The sequence below is a fragment of the Zootoca vivipara genome, chromosome 5 (assembly GCF_963506605.1).
Source record: "Zootoca vivipara chromosome 5, rZooViv1.1, whole genome shotgun sequence".
Lineage (NCBI taxonomy): Eukaryota > Metazoa > Chordata > Lepidosauria > Squamata > Lacertidae > Zootoca > Zootoca vivipara.
The window spans coordinates 62,421,670-62,448,260 of record NC_083280.1 but is presented as its reverse complement, the minus strand read 5'-3'; the positions used below and the strand labels follow the sequence as shown (position 1 = coordinate 62,448,260).

Sequence of the window (26,591 nt, the reverse complement as noted above, 5' to 3'; positions counted from 1 at the left end):
CACACGTCCTCCCAATTCCTGTCGTCTGTGTTTGCTGCCCTTTACACATTGCACACACACAGTGCATTATTTACTCAACTATAAACCTTGCAGTAACGTTCACAGGCAGCACCTTCTCTATGCAAGTGCGCACCAAAATTAAGGCAAGATTCAATAGCATGGTGTGCAGACACGAGGGCTGCCTCTTATAAAATGTCAAGTGGGTCTGAACAACCCTCCTGAACGCTGTAGGAAATATTCCCTAACGTGGCTTTCTCCAGCTGCACCTGCCACTGTTTCATGTTTATTTCTTTGTCTGATACGATATTTTATTTAGTGTGCCTTTTGTATCAGTCATGGTAACTTTCGGGTTAACATAATTCTTAAATAACTGCATTTGTGAACTCAAGTGTGGCCGAGGACAACCCTCAGCAGCCTTGTGTGCTAGCACTGCACAGAAATATTTTTTTTCTTTACAAACAGCTATTTAGTAAAAAGAATGCTGTCATCAGCAGCACAAAGACGTGAATTTCAAGAGGAGTCGGCCAGGGCTACAGCATCCCTGTTTAGAGAAGCAGGCAATCTATTCTTTCCCATTTATTAAGTGATTCAATATTGCAGCATGCCAGCAACTAATTAGTATGATCAACATAGTGCTGGACATGAACAAGGGTAGTCATCTCCTTTGGCCTAGGATATATATATATATATATATATATATATATATATATATATATATATATATTGCAGCCAGGCCATTTATTTGTTTACTCTCCCACCGCCAATAGCGTCTTGATGAAACTTTGATTTTTTTTCAGTATTCCATTAAAAGTCATTTGCGGCAAGGCCTATAATTAGGAAATATGGCTTTGCTCTTTTCACTCATAGTTAACTTACTTTCTTCAAAAACAATCTCACATTCAACTGAATGCAAAAATAATTAACCAGCTACCACCAAGTACAGACGGCAAGAAGACAGACAGACAGACATAGGCACACACATTTGCGAAGTAATATACTCACCATTAGCACTGCAAAGTTACCAAAGTGAGTACTATGAAGGGTAGTGATGTTGCCTGTAGAGCTAATTAGGTAGCACCCTTCTCCCCACCAGCCTCCATGTCCATTGAGAAGGTCAAAATCCCAAAAGACTGCAATGGGGTTTATACCCTGTGTCAAGTGCTTCAATGCTATAGTAAGAGGACTGGTGAGGTTTCCGATACTGCACCCATCTGCAAAAGGAACAAACTGAATTAGAGCAATGAAGTGGAAAATGCTTTATTGCTACATGCTCCAGACAGAGGTTCTTAAGATTTTGAACACACACACACACACACCAGAAAAAACAATAGCAAAAATCCCCCTCCTGATTGATCCCCATAAAAGAGGTTCTGGTCATCTATAAAAAGTTTTGAATAGTTAATATTACCTATAACTGCCATTTAAGTCCATTGGTTTTCAAATTATATGGTAATCGTTTGTAAAACTAGATTTACTACAGAAATACCATGAATTAAAATGACGTTGGACCATTGCTTCAATGAAAAAATGGGGGGGCACTCCTTTTTTTGCTATAGTTAACAGCTAAGGCATCTTTTTTTTTTAAGTACAAAGCTGAAATTAAAACCTCTTAAAATGTGAAAAGAAATGGAAACATAGTTCAGGATCAAATAAGAGGTTAAAACTGCATGGGTTGAATATTTCATCTAAAGAAAATATTTAACTTATTATTTTCACCTTTAAAATCACCTGTTTTAGATTTATACTATCAAAAGCTACAGTGATGACTATGACTATGTAAACAACAGGACTCTCTCTCTCTCTCTGCCCCTCTCCCACCCCCTCTCCCCACCGTCCCACAGAATATTAATCTTAAATTGTTAATCTCCAGGATTTGCATTTCAATAGTCATGGTCAAGATTAAAAAGCAACATCCCTCCCTCCCACCCTTCATGCCATCTTTACTTTACTTATAAACTTCAATAAGCTACATAAATAATAGTTCTAAGAAAGGAGAATTGTGTGTTTACAGCTACAGGGCTTCGTTGATGTGCAAGTTTATTTGAATAAAGCCTGGCAGGTAGGAATAAACCCACATACTTGCGTTAAAGCACAGGCAATTCTCCCATCAGCAGACCTGCGTACTTCACTGCACCATTCTTCTATATACTGTAACGTATAGCCTAGCTCTCAGATTAAAGAAGCAGCACATAACACTTACCTATTTTAATGAAGACAACTGGCGTGCCAACGGTCCTGTGCTTCCCATAATCTGAAAGGTTAGATGAGTTTGCAGTGCTCGGGAAGAGTTTTCCATTCCGAAAGGCAATAAACTGTAGCTTGCAAGAGGAGTTATCAACAGATTGCAAGGCTGAAGATGAAGAGAGGACAGACCGTGGCAAATGAGCTGAAGCTACTGCCACGGCATCCTGTACAATGAGAGGGGAAAAAGAAAATTTAAAATGCAAATCACAACAGGGCTGCTTTCATTATGTTTTAAACTCCCGTGCGAGAAATGTACGCTGCCTCTCTTCTTTTCCAACATACTAGAAGCAACCAAAGGAGCAGGAGCTGTAACCATGGGAATAGGATTGGTACAGTGCATATTAAAACAGAAAACGTTTTGATTGAATGTGCGAGTCTGTATGGTCAAGCTCCCTGCTGCAGAGGTGAGAATGGTTCTTACCATGCCTGCTAGAGGGTCCATCAACACTGCAGATCTGATTTAAAGAGACAACCTCTACCAGGTTTTCTCCTTCACTTAAAACAGAATCAGACAACTTGCATTAAAACATATCTCTCTGAAAGGGTGATCAAAGGGGACTGAAATGTGTTTTATTAATACAAAGAATTGCATCAGAGGGTGACTCTAAACACTGAAGTATGCAATGCAGTCGGTTTCTTATTCCTTACCGAGACCATGATTTCATCGCTAAAGAAAATCACTCATCTCACTGTTGCAGGAAATGTGGAAATATATATTTACACACACACACACACACACACACACACACACACACACACACACACACACACCACTAATGTTCTCGAAGGAGCAGGCAGGGAATATACTGAGGCTGTACAGACCACAAGAATGGAACAGAGTTGTGACTCTGTTTACATGTTTTTAGGTTACTGAAACAAAATGTACATACATTTGCCATTACATTCCTGAGCTGGTTCTGCTTCTACTTAACTCCTCTACAACTGGTGACCTTGTCATCATTAAGCCCAGAGGCATGAATGAGGAGGGGGAGGGGTGCAAAACAAAAGGAGAGGAGAGACAAAATAAGGGGCTGCCCTCTGATTTACAAACTCCTGTATTTTGTTCCTCTCTCTCTCTCTCTCTCTCTCTCTCTCTCTCTCTCTCTCTCTCTCTCTCTCTCTCTCTCCTTATAAAAACACAGCAGCATGAAGACTGAGTAATTTTCATTTCCCCAGAAGCAAGATACATGTTTCTATGGCATCTCATTAACATTTATTGCCCCACACTTTCTTAGAAGCAGCATCTTTGAAAACAAGGACTAAAAAGAAGCTGCACCATCATACATGGCAATGCTAGAGTATTTGTATTTGCCTGGGTGTGATAAATTGGCATGTGACGGACGGCTGCATGCTGAAAAGGGCACACAAGTTATTACTATCACGAGGAGGAGGTGGCAGGGCAAGGTCTGTGTTATTTGGGGGAGGGTATTATTCATAGGGAATTGGCGCCACCAACTATTCCTTTGGAGCCAGTTGACTTGATTTTTTAAATGTAAGTTCAGGCTTCTCTAGGGCCAGTCCTTATTATTAGGTAGGATGACACAGCTCAACTTATATGGTGGGTTTGGGGGTCACAATTAAGGGGCAGCAAACGGTCAATTATTAAATCTGTTACTATATTTTTGTCATCATGGAAGGTTCCATTTGGCTCCCCCCCCGCCTCGTAAATGCCAAAATGTCTCAAGAGCTTCCTCCAGTGCCCTGTTGTGTCTACTGCAAATATTATTGATGGATGAAACAGTTGATGGGTTGTTTACAAGATGCTAAATTTCCATAGTATGCATATAACTGTTTTGATGGGCAGATTGCATTTCAAGTTTGTAAATACAATCTAAGAAAGCAGGGAGACATCAGGTTTTACTATATTGTCTGTAGAAGATGACTTATCAGCAACTGACTTATTCATTGGTTACATGCACACAACAGCAAGTTATTGTTTGGTAAATGTTTAGCTGCATTCATCACCAAGCAGCTAATCTGCTTGGAGATTTTGAAAGTATCCCACCAAGCATTTTACAGAAGCTTTTATAAGGATGAAGACAACCAGCTGCTCTGAAGCAGGGGTGAGAAACAATTTTTCAGTCTGAGGGCCGCATTCCCCAATGGACAACTTTCTGAGGGCCGCATTGCTAGTGGTGGTGGGCATGGGTAGCAGCAAAAGTGGGTGGGTATGACTCGTTTCTTGCAGTAGGCTACATTCTAACCACACAAAAGTATGAGATTACTATACATCCACACACCCATCTTTCTGTTTTCAATTCCAGCCAGGCTGAAGAATTCAAAAGCTGCAGAGCAGGGTTGGTTCAGAAAGAGGTGTGACCACATAGGGAGGTCTGGAAAATGGCCTTTGGTCCCTGATTCCCCACCCCACTCTAAAATGCGGTGAAACGGAAGTAGCAATAGTCGATGAAGCATTTTCTGCGGAGAAAACCCTGTTGGCAACCACGTGATTGCGTGGTGCTGGTTTCAGCATCTTCTGTCTCTACTGCCATCTCTAGGCTTATAAAATTATGAGCTGGCATTTCTCTCCCCCAGTTGCTGCTGGAGGTTTTGCATAGTGAACTGCCTAGATGCTTTAAACATACATTTGCTGCCCTAATAGAATGTTGTTGAAAAGTCAATTTTTTTATATTTTGAAGGAAGCATGAAGAAGAAGCATGCAGTAGGTGAGAAAAGAAAACTTGTAAACATAGGTTGTTACATCTCGGCTAGAAAAGGAAATTCCCACTGCTGGCACTGGGACACCTTGCAGTTTGGGATGTATTTAGTATCAATTGCACACTGCAGTGTTATTGATCAAAAGCACCCTAACATTTGCTGCGACTTTCTTTCAGATATTGTAAAGAAATCTTGGATAACTAACAGAGCAGACATAATTTTTTGAAAATTATGGCTCGAATGAATCATTATCACAAGCATGTACCCCACTTCAAGTTGTCGGGCTATTGGTTATATCCATTCAACAATCTTTTTTTAAAAAAAATATAGTCTGGGATTCATTCAGAAAAATCCTGCATACATGACGCTCAATGCTTAGGCCAACTAGCAAGCTATTAAAGCACAGTTAGTCCAATCCTGAAAACACCAGATATGCTTAAATCTCAAATAGATAAGTAAATAAGTAAATAAATGAATAAATAAATAAATAAATAAATAGACATAATATTTACCTATGCATTCCTTTTAACAAATTGATTAAGCAGGAGCTGTTTTTTGCTAGATTGCAGTTACATTCAAAGCAATGCTCATGTAACACATTTATACTGTAATTCTGTACATGCCTATTCAGGGGGAAAACATTGAATTCAATGGCCTTACTCCCCAAGATTGCACTGACTGCAGAAGGATCTAGGCAGACTTTCTCTGAGTTATGACAAAACCTTAATCCAAAATTCCATATTCTGTCACCAGTAGGACTTTCTGAGACCACTCTTGTTATAAACAGCACCCTATACACCAAACCAGGCACCCCTAACATTAACAATTCAATATCAGTTTCTGTAAAGTAGCCCAGTAGACACACCCAAAGGAACTCTTTAAAATATAGGTTTAAAAGGAAAAAAGAGAGGCATCCAGATGTATAGATGGGGAATTCCTAGTAATCTTGAAAATGTGAGAACACTATAAAAATATTCATTATAATATAATACATAATAATAATATATTAGGGAATGCAGTGTCGCAAAGCGAAAAACAAAACTTTGATTGTAATCCATGTAAGGATCCCATTGATTTGTATGGAACTTATCATAGCTAATAATAGTATAGTGGCTAACAAACTCAGTTATGAATTCTTGCTTGAGTTGTAATGAAGGGGTGGTTTGGTTGTAAGGAGAAGCCATTGTTTCCTGCTATGTGTACAAGCTTCAGGGTTATGTATTTCTTCGCTGCCCCCGCCTCCTCTTGCACTGCTGTGAAGAAGAGAGTGGAAGTTTTTGCTTCCAATTTTAAACAAACAGAACAATTGGATTTAAACTTGTCAAACTCTCTTTAAAATGCAATTAGTTAGAATGAGCCAGGATCAAACTGAGGTGTCAGATCTCGGCTTATTTTGGAACCAGAGTCTCCCAAGTTTCAAGAAAATTGATTCTGACTTCATCCTTGTGACTATATAAGGGGAGGGGGAAGGGAGGGTCTGAGACCAAGGTTCACACATGTGGTAGGAAACCCATTACATCTGCATGAGTCCTGTTGTTGCTGGCATCTGCCCCCTCAAGAGACAATGGAGTGCGCTTCCCAGGATGAAGTCAAACTGCTGCATTTGCTGCACTGAAATGACATCTCCAGGACACGAAGCCTGGGTGATGTGTATGGAGGACTCAGGGTACCCTGATAAGACCCATCTCTTGGCCTCGCTGGTGTGGTTCAAAGGAAAACAGAGCACCAGCTTGGCTGCAGGAGTTGCCGGAAGGAGGTGTACAAGGCATTGTCCAACCATCTTAGGAACTCCACTGGATTTGTGTAGAGTTTACTCCTTAGCCTTTCCTTCTCCCAAAGATATCCCGCAAGGTGGCAGAGGATTAGGACCAGAATTTTCCTTCTACTAGATGGGCTACCTTCCCATGTTGACGAACCCCATCTGCCAAATGTATATTAAATGCTTCAACAATAGTCGGAAAAACTATTTAAATGGTTATTTCTGTCACCACCAGACACAGGGTAACAGTATTACCAGCAACTAAAATATACTCTTTCATAGGTCCTGAGGGTGGGAAGTTGTGATCCGCTAGCATGTTTTAGAAATATAAATCATTTGAAGTTATTAGTCAAGTTACTAGTGTCAAGTAGTCCAGTTGGGAAGAATGGATACTGAATTCAAATTCAAATTAGACTAGACCATAGGGCACATGGAATATGAAAACTCTAGTATAGTACAGACCATGATTAAGAAAGGTTTCTAGCTGGGGGGGGGGGGCGGGAAGCAGCGCATTTGAACCTGTCTTTTATGAATACTGACCAAAATCTAATTAAAACTTTCTCTGTCCGGGAAACATCCCTGTTAAAGAAACATGCTGATCTTCACGGCTGTTAAAACATTTTCATACCTAGATTATGGAAGAAACAAATTCTCTGGCCTTGTGTAGTACATGCTTCATTAATCTTAATACATAAATGAGAATCACACCAAGAATAAGCTAACGGAGCCTTCATATTTGAACAGCTCCTACTGATGAGCTTATATAAGCTTTCAGACAGCTAATCAGCAAGAAAGGTATAGCCTTATTTGCTTTCTCTCTGTAGCTCTACAGACTTTTGATCATAAATTTTAAAATATGTTGAAGTGGTGAATTCATAGAAATATTGCTGAGGAGTGAAAACCTGTGATGTTTGGCAGAAATTTATCTCTAATCTTCGGAAGCATTAGAGAGTTATTCAGATGGTACCTGCCCAGAGATTTCAAGGGAGGGTCATATCTGGCTGTAAGCCTTCCCGTCCTTTCTTAATGGTACATTCATAGCTCATATTGCATGCCACCAAGTCATTTCATCAACAGCATTATCAGTTCATTCACTCTTTATCTCAGCAGCCCTTCCCCATAAGATAATATAGAATCAATCCATTCATTCATTTTCTTCAACTCATTCATCCTCTTCCTTCTTTCGAGCAAAGAGGTTTATGTAATTTGTCTAGGAATGAGGATTTATCTAATTTTAATATGTTTAGTCATCCTTTCTGGTCTAAGAAACACACAGAGACATGATGATGTGCTGCTGTTGAGGCCATAACTTGTCCTCTTGTCATCCGATGCTCTTCCTTCTTGCGCAGAACCATAGGTGCCAAGTTCCAGATTGAAAAATCCGGGATCAGCAGCGCTGCGGCACCGGAAGTCACTTCTATGCACTTCCAGACATGCGTAGAAGCAACTTCTGATGCCGCTGTGCCCATTTCCAAAATGTCCGCAGCACTAGAAGTTGCTTCTATGCACTTTCGGACATGCGTAGAAGCGACTTCTGGTGCTGCGGACATTCTGGAAATGGGCACAGCGGCATCGGAAGTCGCTTCTATGCATGTCCAGAAGTGCGTAGAAGCAACTTCCGGTACCGGCGCAGCACCAGAAGAACATGGCCGCCGGCAGGAGCTCCGTAGTCAGGGGGAATACGGGGTATTTTGCCATTCGGGACACCTGCGGGAAACGGTAAGAAAATATGGGGGTTTCCCGGGGAAAATGGGGTACTTGGCAGCTATGTGCAGAACCTGGCTGAGATGCTCTGTCTGCTGCCACTCTTACAGTCCACAATTTGGCTGTGATCCAGAGGGGAACCCATGCAATTTTATGAAAAATCCGGTCTTACCAGAGAAGTTGAGAGAAAAATCTGGCTAAACCTTGCTCCCTACTTCTACTGGCATAGGAGCCCCCTTTGTAACTGTGCTGGGGTGTAGGTGTGCCAGAAGCCAGCCAGTAGTGACTGGTTTTGCCTTGCTGTAATGCTGGCTAGCATCCCTGCCAGTTCGGAAGAGCTTATTAAGAGGGAAGGGAATGCCAGCCTGTCAGATGACTGGAAAAATGTCTTCTCTCTGGTCCACTCATTGTCTATACATGGGTGGATCCTCCAGAGGCCAGGTTACTGTGTCCCTGGTGACTCTGCTTTTCACTGTGTTACAGTTAGAGCACTAAGAAGTACATTGCTTTGGTCACAGTCACAAGCTGATGGGTCCAGGAAGGAAACAATCCCGGGGTTTAGATACAGAACGAGCAATCCTCTTTTATTATTGGGTTACCACTCACCCCTTGTCACAGTTGATGTTGAATCCTATACCTGGTGCTTGGACACCAGGCAGGAGCTGTCGTCAAGAGATAGGTGAAATTCCCACTCTCTCACCCAAGCAAGTGGTCCTATAAGGGGCCTCGAGGCTACTAGGCATGTGCCAACCACCTCCTGGTCTAATGCCATTGCCACACATCCAGGTAGCTAGGTCATGGTTGCAGGAAAGGTGCTATCCATTTTCAAATGTTTTTCCAGCAAGCCTCTGGCAGCACAGCAGGTTGTCAGAAGCAGGACCCCTGCATGTATGTCAGGGGTGGGGAAATGGATCAAGCTGGAGCCTTCTCTCCACATGGGCCAAGTTTGAAAGGTAGACAAGACCACTGTACACAGCTGTTTTCCAAGTCCTGGTAATCAATTGTTTGTTAGGTCTTCAAAGTGCTTTGCAAAGCTCTATGCAAGCAGGAACCACCAGGTGATTGTTGTCATTATTATTATTATTTATACCCCGCCCATCTGGCTGGGTTTCCCCTGCCACTCTGGGCTGCCTTTAGGTGTTTTCTAGAGCTACTCCTGTCTGAAGGCTTAAATCTGCCATGACAGAGATTTTTCAGAACCTTCAGCAGTTCTTTATAGCGTCCTACCCCTTTCCAGGTATATTACCTTTATGTTTTTCATAACTCAAGTTGGAGAAACTTTCTGGTATAGAGAGTCCCAATGCTCCATAGTCAAATGCTTCAAAAGCAGACATACTTTTGAAACTGCAAAACCACAAGACAGCTATGCGTTTTTGTCTTGTGAACTTTTCATTGGCTGCTTTTCACTGGCTGCTGGGATGCACTGGAAAAAAACGTGTGTTTTGATATATGTACAGTTTGTCACTCACACAGAGCCATTCATTCATTTAACTTTTTTAAAAAAGATATACACACATACAATATAGACATATAAAAGATCACATAGAAATCGTTACAATAAAAACACCACAGTACCCAAAGCCATTTTTTAGTTCTCTCACAACATTGCACTTATCCCCCCACCCTGGTCTTCCCTCAACACTAGCTGAATTCCCCAAAACAGAAAACCAAGTAAAACACAAGGCTATTAAAAGGTGATTTGCTTGCGGTGGCTGCATTCTGCTACGCTGATAGCAGCTGCTTCCATACACAGGCAGAACCTGCAGTTTCATACAGTACCACATGTTCCTTTAACATAGGTATCATTGTGGCATGAAAACCTGCAGGTTGTGTTCATGGTCAAGAAGCCACACAAATTATTTGCTACTAGCAGGGATCAGCCATCACAGGCATACAGGGTAGGGTGTGGGGTTGAGTTGTGTCCTATACGAATCGTTCAAGAATCGAAAAAGAGAGAGGTGAAGTTGGGTAGGTATTTTTTCATTTGGATTTCTTCATGGCCTTGCAGCAGGATCTGGATTATTTCACAATCCATTAATAACAATGGAAATGTCACAAAAGGTATCTTACAGACTACCCCTAGTTACAGGTAGGTAGCCGTGTTGGTCTGACGTAGTGCAAACAACAACAACAAAATTTCTTCCAGGAGCACCTTAGAGACCAACTAAGTTTGTCATAGGTATGAGCTTTCGTGTGCATGCTTCTTCTTTCGTGTGCAAAGTTCTTCTTCTGAAGAACTGTGCATGCACACGAAAGCTCATACGTATGACAAACTTAGTTGGTCTCTAAGGTGCTACTGGAAGGAATTTTGTTGTTGTTGTTGTTTAGACTACCCTTAGTCATACTTAGCCAGAAAATTAGAGAGAGAAAACACATGTGGTATTGCTGAAAGCCTGTTGCCTTTGTCCATAGAGTTTTCTTGGCAGAGATACTGGAGTGGTTTGCCGGTTCCTCCTCCAGGTGGATCACGTTTGGTCAAAACTCTCCACTATGACCTGTCCGTCTTGGGTGGCCCTGCACAGCGTAGCTCATAGCTTCTCTAAGTTATTCAAGCCCCTTCACCACAACAAGGCAGTGATCCATGAAGGAGTTGAAATCCCAATTTGAACTATGATGCTGGAGGAGGCTCTTGAGCAGGCATCCCCAAACTTCGGCCCTCCGGATGTTTTGGACTACAATTCCCATCTTCCCCGACCACTGGTCCTGTTAGCTAGGGATCATGGGAGTTGTAGGCCAAAACATCTGGAGGGCCACAGTTTGGGGATGCCTGCTCTTGAGAGTCCCATGGACTGCAAGAAGATCAAACCTATCCATCCTGAAGGAAATCAGCCCTGAGTGCTCACTGGAAGGACAGATCCTGAAGCTGAGGCTCCAATACTTTGGCCACCTCATGAGAAGAGAAGACCCCCTGGAAAAGACCCTGATGTTGGGAAAGTTTGAGGGCACAAGGAGAAGGGGACGACAGAGGACAAGATAATAATAATTTATTATTTATACCCCGCCCATCTGGCTGGACAGTGTTCTCGAAGCTCTCCCGCAGCTTGGTCAAACATGAGTTTGACCAAGCTGCGGGAGGCAGTGGAAGACAGGAGTACCTGGCGTACTATGGTCCATGGGGTCACGAATAGTCGGACACAACTAAACGACTAAACAACAACAAAAACAACAATTGCTGAACGCTTCCAAAAGTTTGCAAGTGAAAAGACAAGTGCCCTGATTCAGCTCTAGTTGTGCACAGGTCTATGTGACTAAATGTGAATGAGCTAAGCTGAGAGTAATGCAGCGCAGGCCATTAGCTTCCAACTGCACAATCAATGCATGGCTCCTGAGCTTGCAAGTGAAACATGCAGCACTGGAGTTTAGAACACTTCTGAGCATGGATCACCTCATCTAGATCAGGCTGAGCAAGCAGCTATAGCCATTTATGCAGAAGTGCATAACTACTCATCAGAATACTAAATGCAGATAAAAATGTTCATGGAAGCATCTGACAAAAAACAGAATAAAGTGTAAATTTTAGAAATGGGATAATCCACCAAGCAGGAAAGGGACCAGATTATTATTACATTATTAATCATTTTGAAATTAATTCTGTGGCTAATAGGGGGTTCTGAGAATTTTATTCATTGAGCAAATAATAACAATCTGTGTTCAAAAATTACAATTATATCCTGGAATTTTTATGATTTACTCAGGAGGAGCCCTTTTGGCTGCCAAAAATTTTTTTTACTCCAGGATAAAAATGAGAATTATACTAAAAGGTATTCATGCTACATTGTTTGTGTATGCTTTCATCCAAATTTTTAATATGTTACTTAGATGTAAACCTCGGTAGCTTCAATGGAACTTTCTTCCAAATGACTTGTTGAGATCAGAATTCCTCTATGATATCGCCATAAGGGGTCCGAAGACATTCCATGCAAAACACAGTTTTTAAAAAAGGTTTCTCATTTTAGCCCAATTCAAGCTAATGTCCTGGATTTTCTAGTTTTGTTTTCCTGTTGTTTTGTTCAAACAAGACAGAAGGTTGTTCTCTTATAAATGACTCATCTCTTAGAATTTGGACACTTCTACTATAGTCAGTTTCCAGAAACCAAAATCTAGCTTTCTAAAACTGCCTGGGTTGTTATTCCCACTGGATTCCATGCACACATTCAACCATGAGCTTCAGTTCTATTGTCGTGTCTCAGTAGAATAGGGGAATAAGAAAATAAGACCGAGATATCAATCGTACTTCAGAAACAGGCCTTGTCTTATGATATCTTGCCAATCATAATAAACCGTTTCTGTGACATCCTACCCAACACAACAGTGGAGAATCTTTACTCCATATTATCAGAAAGAAAATCCCAGCAGGAACATTTGCCAACTATTGATCGATCCCGGCAATCCAAACCACACAGTGTGCCACCAATATCCTCTCTCATTTCTAGCTATCAGCTAACAAATGGCAGTCTCCTCCCAGACAGCCTCCTGTCTGTTATATGAAGCAATAGCAATGACAGAATAATTAATGCAAAATAATTCTCTAGTTGCTGAAAGGATAGCTTAATTAAAGCTATCGTCCTCAACCATTTATTTTATAAAAGCCCCACTGAAGTCATTTGGGCTACTCTAGAGACAATTGATTATGCTTTTAGACTTGTTTGAACAAATTCAGATTTCCCACAAGAAATTAGATGAAATATTGACATAGGTGATCACTCCACAATAACCATCATTTAAAAGGCCATCACACATCACCTGCATTTAATCTATTTTTGCAGCTTCCTTTACAGATAAGTTGTTCTTTGCTGCCAAATTTAAAGACACATGTGAGAACTTATGAATAAACCATACATGTTGCATTCTGGGTAATTTCCAAAAAGAAGAAGTCTCCAGTAATATGCTCTGTAAGGAAGACTCACTATAAGATTAGTTTTCTGTGCAGTGTATGTCTAACATGCTCACATAAGGCCTCAGATCTAGTGTACAATATAAGAACCCAGATTAGTTTATTAAGGGAACTTTCCAAAGGAATGGGACTCTCATGTGGTATAAATTACAAGTTAAATATTGTCTCATAAAGGGTACTAATAGACACACTTCACAGGGTATAAGTACAAACCAGAATGGAACCAACAGCTTCACCAGCCTGGTACCATCCAGATGTTTTGTACCATATCTCCCATCAGCCCTAGACTGATGGGAGTTGTAGTTGAGGCTGATAAGAACTGCCAGATAGCTGTGTAGTATCCTGTACTTCCGAAGGCTTCTCACTGTGAGAGGAAACCTTGCAATGGGTTTGCCCGAATACCTGTAAACAGCAGGAAGCAGGAAAACCTCAATAGTTGCATTTATAAATGAACTACAGAGCAGCAATGCATCAAAACAGCTTGGACTTGCTACTCAAACGCTAAGGTTCCAACTAATTCCCACTGAACTATGGAAGGAACTACGCCTAGAGAAGGGAATTCCGAATACAGAGCAGACGTGTCACAGAGGAGACAAGCCACACTCAAAACAAGCTGTCTGTTGGTCTGGGGGCACAATTTAAGAAAAAAAAATCTTGTTGGATCAGATCAAAGACCAATCTAGTCCAGCTACCTCTTCCCATTGAGGCTAACTAGTTAATTCAGAATGATAGCCCCCTCTATTGCTTAACCTGACACAGATAAGATTGCCTATCAAAGATCATAAACAACATTTTAAAGAAAAAGTAACCCTGAATGTGCACACGTGCGTGCGTGTACACACAATCCTACTTTTGGACAAAGTGGCCAACCTTTCAAAAGGGTAACTTTCAATTTAGAAAAAAAAAATACTGGAAAACAAAAAATTATGAAATATTCAGTTTAGTAAAACTTATTATTTATAGTAAAGGGTTTATTAGAGCAGTGGTCATATGTACTTTAAAATCCTGTATAATAGTAATTATATAAAGGATTCTTTTAAAAAATCAGAATTAAAAATGTAATAAAGGTAAAACTCTGGCACAACCAGAATATCTTTTAGTACGGTCAACCTCCTTTCATGCTTTTCAAATTACTTTTAGCAAAATTTCCATCAAGGCAATCTTTAAAACATTCAAAAATATAAATGAAGGACCTGGGGCTTTTTAAAAACCAGGCAGATATACCAGTACTGTGTGTTGCTTTCTCAAGGGCTTCTACTAATACATCTTATGACTTTAAAAACAACTATGTGTTATCAACTATGTGACCTGATTATATAGGAAGTCCTGCTGTGTTCAAAGTAGGGGCACAATGGACTGTAGCTTTCCATCAAATTTCTAAACAAAAAGCAAAAATAATTTTCTGAACTGAGGCTTCGGTGTTCACTGTATTGGTCTTCTGTTTGGGGACTACTTAATAAAACTAGTGCGTCAGTGAGCAAAGCACATGCATTTTTTTTTGCAATCTCATGATTTCAAAATGTTGTCCTGTGCACCTGAGTGGAAAAATCAATTATTTAAGAGTCAAGAGCTAGGAGAAGCTCTTCTGAGAGTGGATGGGGAAGTAGGAGAATCAATAATGGGGAGAAAAAAACTACACCTATGTCCCTTGCTGCCAGCTGAAAGGCTAACCAAAATGAATAACTGAAATGATTATCTAGAAAACAGTAGTTGGGAAATATTCCGTTACGTCTCAAACCATTTACATCAGGAAAATGTCACATTTGCAGACACCCTCAGTGGTTCCTGTTATATATATTTACCAAATTTGTTAGGATAATATGGCCGCAGCGAGAGTATTAATTACCATAATTCCTTGTTTGGAATATCTGTAATATTAACTAATGAAAAATATGGTTTCAATGAATCTAGGACAGCCTTGTTTAGAAATGACTTTTGGCAGTCTTCTTAGATACAAATGTATAAATGTGATTTTGCTCCTCTTTCTCATAAAATATGTACCACCTGGCAAGCAAATATCAAGAATACTTGTTCCAGAAGTTTATGTTAAAATGATTTTAGTTTAATGAAATGGAACAGCTTAAGGTGATGTCTTCTTTTCCTCCATGTGCAAAGTAGAACAAAATAAAAACAGATCAAACACTTTCTGTTTTTATGCTATACAAAAACAAGTGTCTTCTTACTATGCAGTGCATGTCTTTCCACTACACAGTGCAAATACATTGCCAAACATATTTTGAGCAACAGAAGGCTAATGCGATTACAAAGTTAAGACTAATTTGTGTCTTTTATAATCTAATTCATGCCTCTTTGAGGAGTCTTATTTGACCCCCATTCCCCTGACTGACTGATGCCAAGCGAATCGCCTGGTTTTTAATAAAAAGTATTTGGTATCCATAAGCCAAACGGATGTGGCCAGAGGGGCCTGAGCAAGGGCGTTATTTTATTTCGTAACCTTGACATGGATAAAGCTATATATTTGTAAAAAGGAAAGCCATAGTCTATTCAGCAACATTGTGTCAGCATTACTCACCATGTGGAATTAAAAACTGCACTACAGTTACCATGACAACCAGCTGTCTCCTACATACAGCATCAGTTTGGATTTGTGCAGGCCATTTCCAACAAAGATTTAAGTCAACAAATTCAGTCTTACCCTGAGGTAAAACCTGGTTTAAGAACAAACAAACAAAATTATGGAGCTGAACGTATATCGGCTCTAGATGTTTACCTTTCCTAAATCATTATTATGCCTTTACCCTTCAGCTTTCTGCAGTGACTTTGACCAGAAACTTATCGGGGAGAGTGGGCAAGGTGGGCCCGTTCAAACAAATAATGGGATAGCCAGAATTCCTGTCTCAGTATTTAGCCATTATTAAGTATAGCCTACATTCTATAGGATAACTATTCCCCACCACCACCATACACACTGAGTTTTAAAATCAGGTTTTGCTTTGGAAGCCACACAGTAAGGGAAAATACGTATGAATTATCAATATTGACAGCCATCTTTTAGGTCCCACGATTTGTAACGTATTACAGTTCCAAAGTAAGGGACTTGCTGATCCCCCCCCCTTGCTTTAACAATTCTGCAAATTAGCTTCTGAGCTGAGGAGTAAAGCTTGCATAACTAAATAAATAATTTAGGGCAAGCTGGTTAGACGAGAAAGCACTGTCCCCAATAGTCCAATATATTATACGCTAATATTTATCACCATCTAATTATGTTCTAAAGCGTGGCATGGATTTTCTTGTACAAAGACCATGTATCATTATTATCCACTAGGGGAAATGCTTACACTATTGCTTTCAAAAATCCTTCAAGGGAGAAAGGGAGAGAGGTCAGCAAAATGAATGCAAAGGGTAATACTTATATATATAAGTAACTGCTGGTATCTAAAGCTCTACAGGGCTGCTACAGGGCTGGGGAACTTGCGGACCTCCCATCCCGCTTACACTGGCCAACCACATCTGGAGGACCACAGGTACCCGGCCCATGATTTAGTTAGTACAGTGGTACCTTGGTTCTCAAACTCAATCCGTTCCGGAAGTCTGTTCCAAAACCAAAGCGTTCCAAAACCAAGGCGCGCTTTCCCATAGAAAGTAATGCAAAATGGATTAATCCGTTCCAGACTTTTAAAAACAACCCCTAAAACAGCCATTTAACATGCATTTTACCATCTAACGAGACCATTTATCCATAAAATGAAAGCAATGATACTGCAGTCACACAATCAATCAATCAGTAGCTGAACTGGGTTCCACACAGTCACAAAAATGAAACCAAAAAGAGCTGCAAAAACGCAAAATAAATAGCAAAAACAGACATACCTCAGCGTAACACTCAGAACGGTAGTGTGGCACTCAAAATGGGGCACGTTTGGCTTCTGAAAAAAGTTTGCAAAGCGGAACACAAACTCCCAGGTTTGCAGTGTTTGGGTTCTAAGTTGTTTAAGTACCAAGGCATAGAACCAAGGTACCACTGCACATGTGGCTAATTCCATAACAATGAAATCAAAGTGCAACTCATGGAGTATATCTCACATACAACAAGCCCTCCATGCGCACTGCAGCCCTTCTAACACAGCTGACATTATGAAGGAAGTTCACACTTAACCCGGAAGTATAACCGATGCATATAATCTCTGAAAATAGTGTGACACAACTATTAAGCTGTACCAACTACTAGCAACTCTCCGGCTTTAATTTGGAAAGCTCTTGTCGTACGTATTTTTGTTGATAAATGTTGTTGTTGTTTAGTCATTTAGTCGTGTCCGACTCTTCGTGACCCCATGGACCATAGCACGCCAGGCACTCCTGTCTTGCACTGCCTCCCGCAGTTTGGTCAAACTCATGTTCGTAGCTTCGAGAACACTGTCCAACCATCTCGTCCTCTGTCGTCCCCTTCTCCTAGTGCCCTCCATCTTTCCCAACATCAGGGTCTTTTCCAAGGATTCTTCTCTTCTCATGAGGTGGCCAAAGTATTGGAGCCTCAGCTTCACGATCTGTCCTTCCAGGGAGCACTCAGGGCTGATTTCCTTAAGAATGGATAGGTTTGATCTTCTTGCAGTCCATGGGACTCTCAAGAGTCTCCTCCAGCACCATAATTCAAAAGCATCAATTCTTCGACGATCAGCCTTCTTTATGGTCCAGCTCTCACTTCCATACATCACTACTGGGAAAACCATAGCTTTAACTATACGGACCTTTGTCGGCAAAGTGATGTCTCTGCTTTTTAAGATGCTGTCTAGGTTTGTCATTGCTTTTCTCCCAAGAAGCAGGCGTCTTTTAATTTCGTGACTGCTGTCACCATCTGCAGTGATCAAGGAGCCCAAGAAAGTAAAATCTCTCACTGCCTCCATTTCTTCCCCTTCTATTTGCCAGGAGGTGATGGGACCAGTGGCCATGATCTTGGTTTTTTTGATGTTGAGCTTCAGACCATATTTTGCGCTCTCCTCTTTCACCCTCATTAAAAGGTTCTTTAATTCCTCCTCGCTTTCTGCCATCAAGGTTGTGTCATCTGCATATCTGAGGTTGTTGATATTTCTTCCGGCAATCTTAATTCCGGCTTGGGATTCATCTAGTCCAGTTGATAAATGTAATGTTGTCCAAAAGTGGGTTTACTTTGATTTCAAAAGCAGATAAATTATGGGGATTTTTAAACGAAAGGTAATCAAATTTTGTTTATCACAAGTGAAATATATACGTCTGTTTTGTACCCTCTTTCCTTTCTACAGTATTATATGTTTAATATCCAAAACATAACCCTTCCATTCAAAGAAGAATCAACTCTGCACCTTTCCCGAAGTGAGCCTTGCATGGTTTACACTGTTCTTACTCAGGACTGGTGAGGCTGGACTGCCAACGGTACTGTTACCTCTGACTACATCACTACTTAAATAAATTAGTAGGTGCATCACATGCAGACATCAGAGGCTAGATGTCGGAGTCCTGATTTGAAATTAACCCAGAAAAAAATTAATTCATTTTTTATGAATCTGTACTTTTTGGATTAATTATGAATCAGGTTATGGAAGAGAGGGGGTCACACATTTTGAAACGATGTTTATCTGAAAGCATTTAGGCAAGCAAAAAAAAAAGCGAGCCTTTAAAATGGAACCTGTTCTGTGGCATTTAAAATCTGTGAAAACAAAATAAAAGAAGAGGTGACAGGCATAATTTCAATCCCAGATATCACTACAACATTTAGCAAAGGGTACAGCAGGTAAAATGCATTTCACAACTGACACCACATTGTGAAGACCTACACAGCAATGCAATAACAAGATCTGTGTTGCCCTATCCAAAAACTGCCACTCTGCCACATATGCTTGACTTGTTTGATGCTGGGAGTGAGGAACCAGGACAAGGTGATATTGTGTGTGGGGGGGGAGATATATATTTACTTTGAGTTTCTGTGATCTAACTCTGCTTCTTTAAAGGGACCCCTGACAGTTAAGTCCAGTCACAGAGGACTCTGGGGTTGCGGTGCTCATCTCGCTTCAATGGCCGAGGGAGCCAGCGTTTGTCTGTGGACAGCTTCCGAGTCATGTGGCCAGCATGACTAAGCCGCTTCTGGCAAACCAGAGCAGTGCACGGAAATGCCGTTTACCTTCCCACCACAGTGGTATCTATTTATCTACTTGCACTTTGATGTGCTTTTGAACTGCTAGGTTGGCAGGAGCTGGGACTGAGCAATGGGAGCTCAACCCGCCGTGGGGATTCGAACCGCCGACCTTCTGATCGGCAAGCCCTAGGCTCTGTGGTTTAGACCATAGCACCAGCCACATTCCAACTCTGCTTCTTTACACTACTGCAATTTCTGTCAACCTTTATTTTTAGCAAAGCTCCTCAGAGGTAATTATTTTCCATAATTAATTCTTAATAGTACAGAAATGCATATGACCTCAGTGATCCCTACTTTAACCAAAATTATCCCCGACAGACTTTGCAGAGGGGAAACGCCACAGGTACAAAGAAATGAATTGACTGTTGTCTCAATAAAACTCGACGTAATTGAGGAAGGATGTTTGTATGGATGCAAGATACTTGAGGCAAAACCTTAATTCCATTTTCTTTGTGGACACAGGTTTCCCGCCTGGGATTGGGATTTACTCCTAAGTGGGCTGAACTCAACGTAACTACAGTAGCTCAAAGTCCCAAAACATCTGGAAAAGCCATATCTCTCCCCCTGCAAGCTCTAGCAACATGCAGTGCTGTTCTCCACCGTGGCTGGCTGTACTAAGCTGGCACTCTTCCAGTTGCAGCTGGCTGACTACTTCATAAAGACAATCTAGGTCAGCTGCTGCTGCATATTCATCTTGCTTTGCTCCTACTACCATTCTCGACATATTCCATTTCATGTCTAGGATGCTCTCTGTGTAAAGGGTCACAAGATCAGTGGAAGACAAACATTACCAGGCACGAGTGCATATCAACAGATGCGAACATATGCAAAATTTTAGAGCCCACTATGCAGCCTTTTCACTGCAGTGCCAAGCCATAGTAATATAACGTATTTATTATCTTACAAATCGGATGGATAATGATGGACTGTGAAATATAGGGGTAGTCAATGCTTTGTCCTCCAGATGTTGTTGGTTTCCCAATGCCCATCAACCCTAGCCTACATGACCAATGGTGAGAGATGATAGGCAGCGTCATACAGCAACACCTGGAGAGCAGCACATTGGTTGCCCCTGGCTAAATATTACTGTGGCGTCTATTAAATGTAGGTTTGTTTATCCTGTTGGCTCCCTGAATTCACAATATAATAATGTTCCGCTTTGCCGGCAGTGGGAAAGTCAAAGCTGGAATGATAGGAGCTAAGCCATGCAGGAGGGAGTATTGCCTAATAATATCGCTGTAATGGCAAATAACAGCAACATCCAGAAAATTTCTCCTTTTCTTAGATTAATGCTGCAGCCCAAAGGTTATCCAGGAAGGGGCAAGTATATCCAAGCTTGACAACACATATAGCTCCTTATTATACATCTTGATAGGCAGGGGACTAGAATGGATCAAAGCCATGAGGCAGTTTGTCAGGAGCACTGATGTTAAGAAGATATTCCTCTATTAATGTTAAATAAGTTAATTAGGGTTATGCCTCGCTGATTGCCCTCAGCTGTTGAATGCAGCCTTTGGAATGCAAGCAGCAGGAATGGCCTGGGGCCCTTAGTCATATGCTTAGAGGGAAAGAGATTTGCTAGTTACCTGAGAAAGCCTTCTCTAGATTTGTAGTTAAGAGACAAGAAAGAGGAGGAAGCACATGTATCCCAACAAAAGTCACACTGCAATGTGCCTTGCATGCAGGTTAGTTACACCCTAATACCAACATACCAAATCGTTTCTGAAAATAAAAAGCAAATGAGAAAATGCAGTGATTTAGAATAATTATTGCCACATAAATATCTTTTTTCAAGGGAAGTTGTAGAGAATATAAACTCTGCTGTGATTATCGTTCTTCAACCCCATGGGGGTAATTCTCATTTTCTGTTCCTTTCAATAAGGATGGCAAATTAAAAAAATAGGAAAGTAGTTTCTTCCCAAGGGTAGCATGGCAAATGAAGACATGGTTAAGGCAATGAATGAGATTTCTGTAAGCAGCCCTGGCAAAAGGATGATTTGTGACTTATCTTCATTTTCCTACTGACTCTGATGCTACTAACCGAAGTACTGTATACAGAATAATATAAATTTGTGCTCTGTGCAATATCCTGTTCCTGCAAAGAATACTGTGCCTTCGATAATTTAAGGAATTTCATGGAAGAAAAATTACCTCTTCCCCACTGTAGCGCCTCCTGAAAAGTCTTTCTGGTGAGGGACACTCTGGAACAATGTGAGATGGGTATGGAGGCTGCTAGGGTGAGGGAATTGCCCCAGATCAGACTTTGATGCTAAGAAAGAAAGTTTCTGGTCTCCTGTCACCTCCTCCAGGAACCCCAAGCCCCATCTCACATTGTTCAGGAGGGCCAAACCTCCATGGAAGGTTTTAGGTACGCAGGGGCAGAAGCAGGAGGGATAGGAAACTTTCCTTCCACTGACTTCATTCAAGATTCACACCTATATGTTTATTTCTCACACAAATGTTGATATCCTATGACAGCATTTTGTGAGTGCACTCTTGCCACAAAATGAGGTAGGCACTATGTTTTGTGCCAGCTGCCATTTCCCCCTACTATGTCCCATAATGACACTATATCTGAGGTAGCCGTGCATTTTTTCAGCTACACGCGTGCTCTGCAGATAAATGGACTAGCTCCTGGTTTGCCTGAGAGAAGGATCTTGGAGTGTTAGGTGAAACCAGGGGTAGGCAACCTAAGGCCCGGGGGCCGGATGCAGCCCAATCGCCTTCTCAATCCAGCCCACGACGGTCCGGGAATCAGTGTGTTTTTACATGAGTAGAATGTGTCCTTTTATTTAAAATGCATCTCTGGGTTATTTGTAGGGCATAGGAATTCGTTCATCCCCCCCCCCCAAAAAAAGTCCGGTGAACCGGCCCACATCTGAAAAAGGTTGGTCACCCCTGGATGAAACCTATGATACTTATAATCTGAGAGCCCAAATTCTGACACTGATCGTGACAATGATACCACTGTCAGAAGAAGAAGTGTGCATGCACACGAAAGCTCATACCAATGACAAACTTAGTTGGTCTCTAAGGTGGTGATGAAAGGAATTTTTTTATTTTGTTTCGACTGTCAGATGTGTTAGCAGACCCTCTCCTGCCTAGATGGACCACTCTGACTGCACATAATTTGCAGGACAAATTAACAAATAAAACCCCCTTCTCCACCCCACCCCCACCTTGGGCTGTATGCTCATCTAATAATTCACAAGCAACTAAAAATACATCCCCCCCCCAATTATTCCTAACATCAAGACTTTCTCCTCACTAGTAAATATAGTGCTGATTGGTTCCATCATTTTGGATCATGGCTGTTGTCACATATGGCTGGCTGTATTACAAAACTAGATTTCTATCACGGGCAGAAGTTCACCAGCAAGACATTTGTTAAAATGTGTGAGAGTTGCATTTGAGGTGAACATATTTGTTTTGCTTCCCTTAGTATCTATTGCATCAAAGACCTTAGCAATGGAAGAAGAGAAGAAAAGCCCTGGAATGCTATCACTATGTCAAACAAGTAATGCAGCAAATACAGAAATATATTAAGAAATATTGTTTTTGAGTCATTTTTATCTCTATCTGAGGGCTATAAAATCCCAACCCTTCAGCAGGATCTAAATTGGATTCCAGCTGAAGGTTTTGACTATGGCATATTCTGGTTGTGGTTTCCAATTATTTTTATTTGCTTACATCACTTGCTAGAGGACAAGAGTTAAAAACAAAAAAAACAAAAACAAAAACAAGAATGAATCAGTAAGGAAGTAGCAAGAAGAAAGCATTTAGTCCCGGGCCACTCTGGGCACATTTGTTATTAGTGACAGGTACTGTGAAACGAAGCATAAACTGAAATCAAACCCATCTTTAAAGTTACATTAAACTGAACTGACAAGAACACTACATGCAAGGGAGAAAGAGAAATGAATTGTTATATAGTGCTTTGATCTCAAAAAAATGGGACCAGCACAGTACTTAATTTTAAAAACATAGTGGAATGCAGGCTAGGAGAAAGACTGTCTGCTGGCACTTTTAATCTGAAATACATTGTATCCCAAAGGTGCCAAAATATATTCTTCTTTTTTGTCTACTGAAAGGCAGTGCTTCTTTTCTGGGGGGGGGGGGACTCAGGGGTCCGCATACCCCTAAACATTTTGTGAATCTTTCAACTTTTGTCCATTTGCTGTATTTGTTTTCCCTGATTTGAATTATAAAATGGTGATTATCCACACCTTGGCTTTGTGCATCTTTTGAGTGCCCATCACTATCAACCACAGATTTGGATCAATATAGCAAGCAAGCAAGCAAGCAAGCAAGCAAGCAAACAAACAAACAAACAAACAAACAAACAAACAAACAGTTATTTAATATTTACTCATGCTTTTTATTCTTTAAATACCAGCTGTGCTGCTTGGACCATGAAGGTTGTGAGAGATATAGGAGTGATAAGAAGAATCTTCAGGCACATGGGGGATGGCCTAAATTTGCTTGAAATGAAAGCAATCACCCCATGCAAAACTGGAAGCAGGTTTGTCACAGGATATAAAGCAGTATGATGTGGAGGGGTTGGGCATGATGAGCTACACATGACTACTATGGGAACTATCATGCACCCTGATATTTTGCTAATCAGCCTAAACTCCCATTTCTTGCCAGAAACCAAACCTCAAATCATTGCCGTTTCTTGGCCTGGGGTCCCTTATTCTTTCTTAGCTGAAGGGTGCAAAACATTTGCTTGTAAAGTTTATAAACTGTACTTCAGCAGAAAACATAGCAAACTGGTGTACAAGATAAAAAACATAATCATAATAGTAACATTGGTTTTAAAACATGGGTAATATGTGAAATAAAAACTAGCTGGTTAAATAAATGCCAATTCCAATAAGGTTACTGAATGTAATGCCTAACACAGGGATGGGAAACCAACATTTCTTCTAAAGTTGAACTCCATCTCCTAACAGCTCTAGTAACCATGGCCAATGGTCAAGGATTATGGGAGCTGTGGTACATACCCAGAGGGCCATCGGTTTCCTATCTCTTGTATAATGTACCCACTTAATGAGGTGCTTGCGGCATCAAATTGGTATCTGGTTGGACACTGTGAGAACAGAACTCTAGACTAGATGGATCTTTGATCTGACCAGCAGGGCTCTTATGATCTTAGGTGCCTGCTATTTCCACATTGAGTGCGAGAAAACATGTGAGTTGCAGATGAGAGGAGGGCTGGGGAGAACTCTTCAGCCAAGGTCACAAAGAGTTCTGTACATTTATGAGGCTTTCTAGTGTAAAGGGGGCATCCCCCGCCCCGTGCATTCTCTACGTACTTCAAAGCAATCACACACTTCTATATTAAACAGCAGTTCAATTTATAACAATTTAAAAGCCAGCTCAACAGTTTGGTGAAGGGAGATGCCAGCTGGAAAAGTTGCAAAATAATTATGGTGTATTGATATTTCTCTGGATTGTGGCCAGTGATGCTCTCCTCAGTACACTACTTACTTAAACTGGCTTTCTGTCCAAACATGTGAAGACATACTTCACAAATGCACCCTTCAACTGTGAGGTTGGACTAGACCTCCCTTGGGATCCCTTCCAACTGTACAATTTTATGATAGCTTCTCTCTCTCTCTCTCTCTCTCTCTCTCTCTCTCTCTCTCTCTCTCTCTCTGTATATATATATATATATTGTATATATATATATATATATATATATAAATTCTTCCTGTGAAGCACTATCAACTCAATATTTTTGAAAAGCACCTAATCCACTTTTAATTTTTTAAATTAAAGATTTTCTGGTTTATTTGCTTTTAATCTAATTCAAGTGGCACACAGAATAACCCAAACCATTATTTAATTCCAGGAAATGTAATGTCAGTAAACCATATGAATTGTCCAAAATGCAAAAGCTGAGAGGAGTTTCAATGGCTGATTTATTTTAGGATCAAATGAATGAATGGAGGAAGTCAAGAATGCTTATTTGGTTCTGAGCAATTTAACCTCTTCTTAGATGCACACAAAAAGAATATTGGAGAGGGATTCATTTGCTATTTCGGCTCACAAAGAAGAGAGAACATTTTCAGTTATGCAGATAATCAAATGAAAGATTTTAAAGACATGACTGACTGAACCAATTATGGCAGCCCAAGCTTTGTGTTTCAGATAAGCAAATTAGCCCGTAATGAACAACTGTGTTCCTAAGAGAAGTTTTAATTATCTGCTGGGGAGAGTAGTGGGCAGTAAAATTAAATCTGCAAGATCCATTGAATTATTCCCCCATAAATTTATCTGTAGCAGAAACAGGTACATGCAGCTAGATACAGCTACATACAGACCAGGGTTGGGTGGCCTTCATCCTCCAGATCTTATCAGCCCCAAGGCTCAGCATGCCCAGCGATCAGACATGATGGGAGTTGTAGTCCAAGTACATCTGGAGGCAAACAGCTTCCTCATCCCTAATATACAAGCACGAGCAAAATTTATTTATGATTGTAGGGCAGATTCTCCTGAATAGTTCCCAACAGTGAAAATCGCAACAAAAATAGAATTTCAAGAAATAAATGCATTCATTGGTTAAATGAACAAATGTGACAGAATGTTCAAAAGTATAACCATCCAGCTCACCCATATATTCAATTTTGTCTCCTTAACATTGTTACAGATATTGGGACACAGTTCATGGGGTGTTCCTTCTGCACACTCTCAGAGTTCATTAATGGGAGTGCTCAATAACAATGCTGGGAACTTGCACTTTACTACACGGTTTTTTTGGCGCATGAGATATTCCAGCTGGAATGTTCACTGCGCAAACCAGTTACTCCCATAGCAGAAAAACAGGCAACTTCCTTCTGTAAAAAATCATCTTTCAAATCAAGCTTAAATGGTTTTAAGCCCCTTTGCATTGCATTCTTTACCAGAGAAGAATTCTGAGGATAATAGTGGGTCTTGAGCCATGGGAATATTTTAGCCAACAGAGGGTGGGGTTGGGGGTTGGGGATGCAAGAACCAAATAACCACCACCAGTGAATAGGATCAAACCCCTTTTGTGAAAACCAGCCAGTCTAAATACGAAGTCGTACTTAATATTTTAAAATAAGTCTGATATAATTAGCAAGCCGTCTCCTCAATGGCAGGTATCGTTAATTAAACTGATTATAGGTTGACTGAAGTTTTGTAGTGATTAATAAGAAAATATAATAGTCTGCCGCGGA

At 40.8% G+C, this 26,591-nt stretch overlaps 1 protein-coding gene across 3 annotated transcripts in view; it reads right to left on the bottom strand.

Annotated features, from left to right (window-relative positions):
• ADGRA1 (adhesion G protein-coupled receptor A1) overlaps positions 1 to 26,591 on the bottom strand; it is a 305,321-nt gene that overhangs the window by 74,099 nt on the left and 204,631 nt on the right. For all 3 annotated transcript variants that reach the window (XM_035137651.2, XM_035137652.2, XM_035137653.2), the window contains 2 exons: positions 2,201 to 2,408; positions 1,003 to 1,211 (listed from right to left, as the gene is read on the bottom strand). In XM_035137651.2, coding sequence (XP_034993542.2) covers positions 1,003 to 1,211; positions 2,201 to 2,408 — 417 coding nt within the window. The remainder of the gene's footprint in view (positions 1 to 1,002; positions 1,212 to 2,200; positions 2,409 to 26,591) is intronic.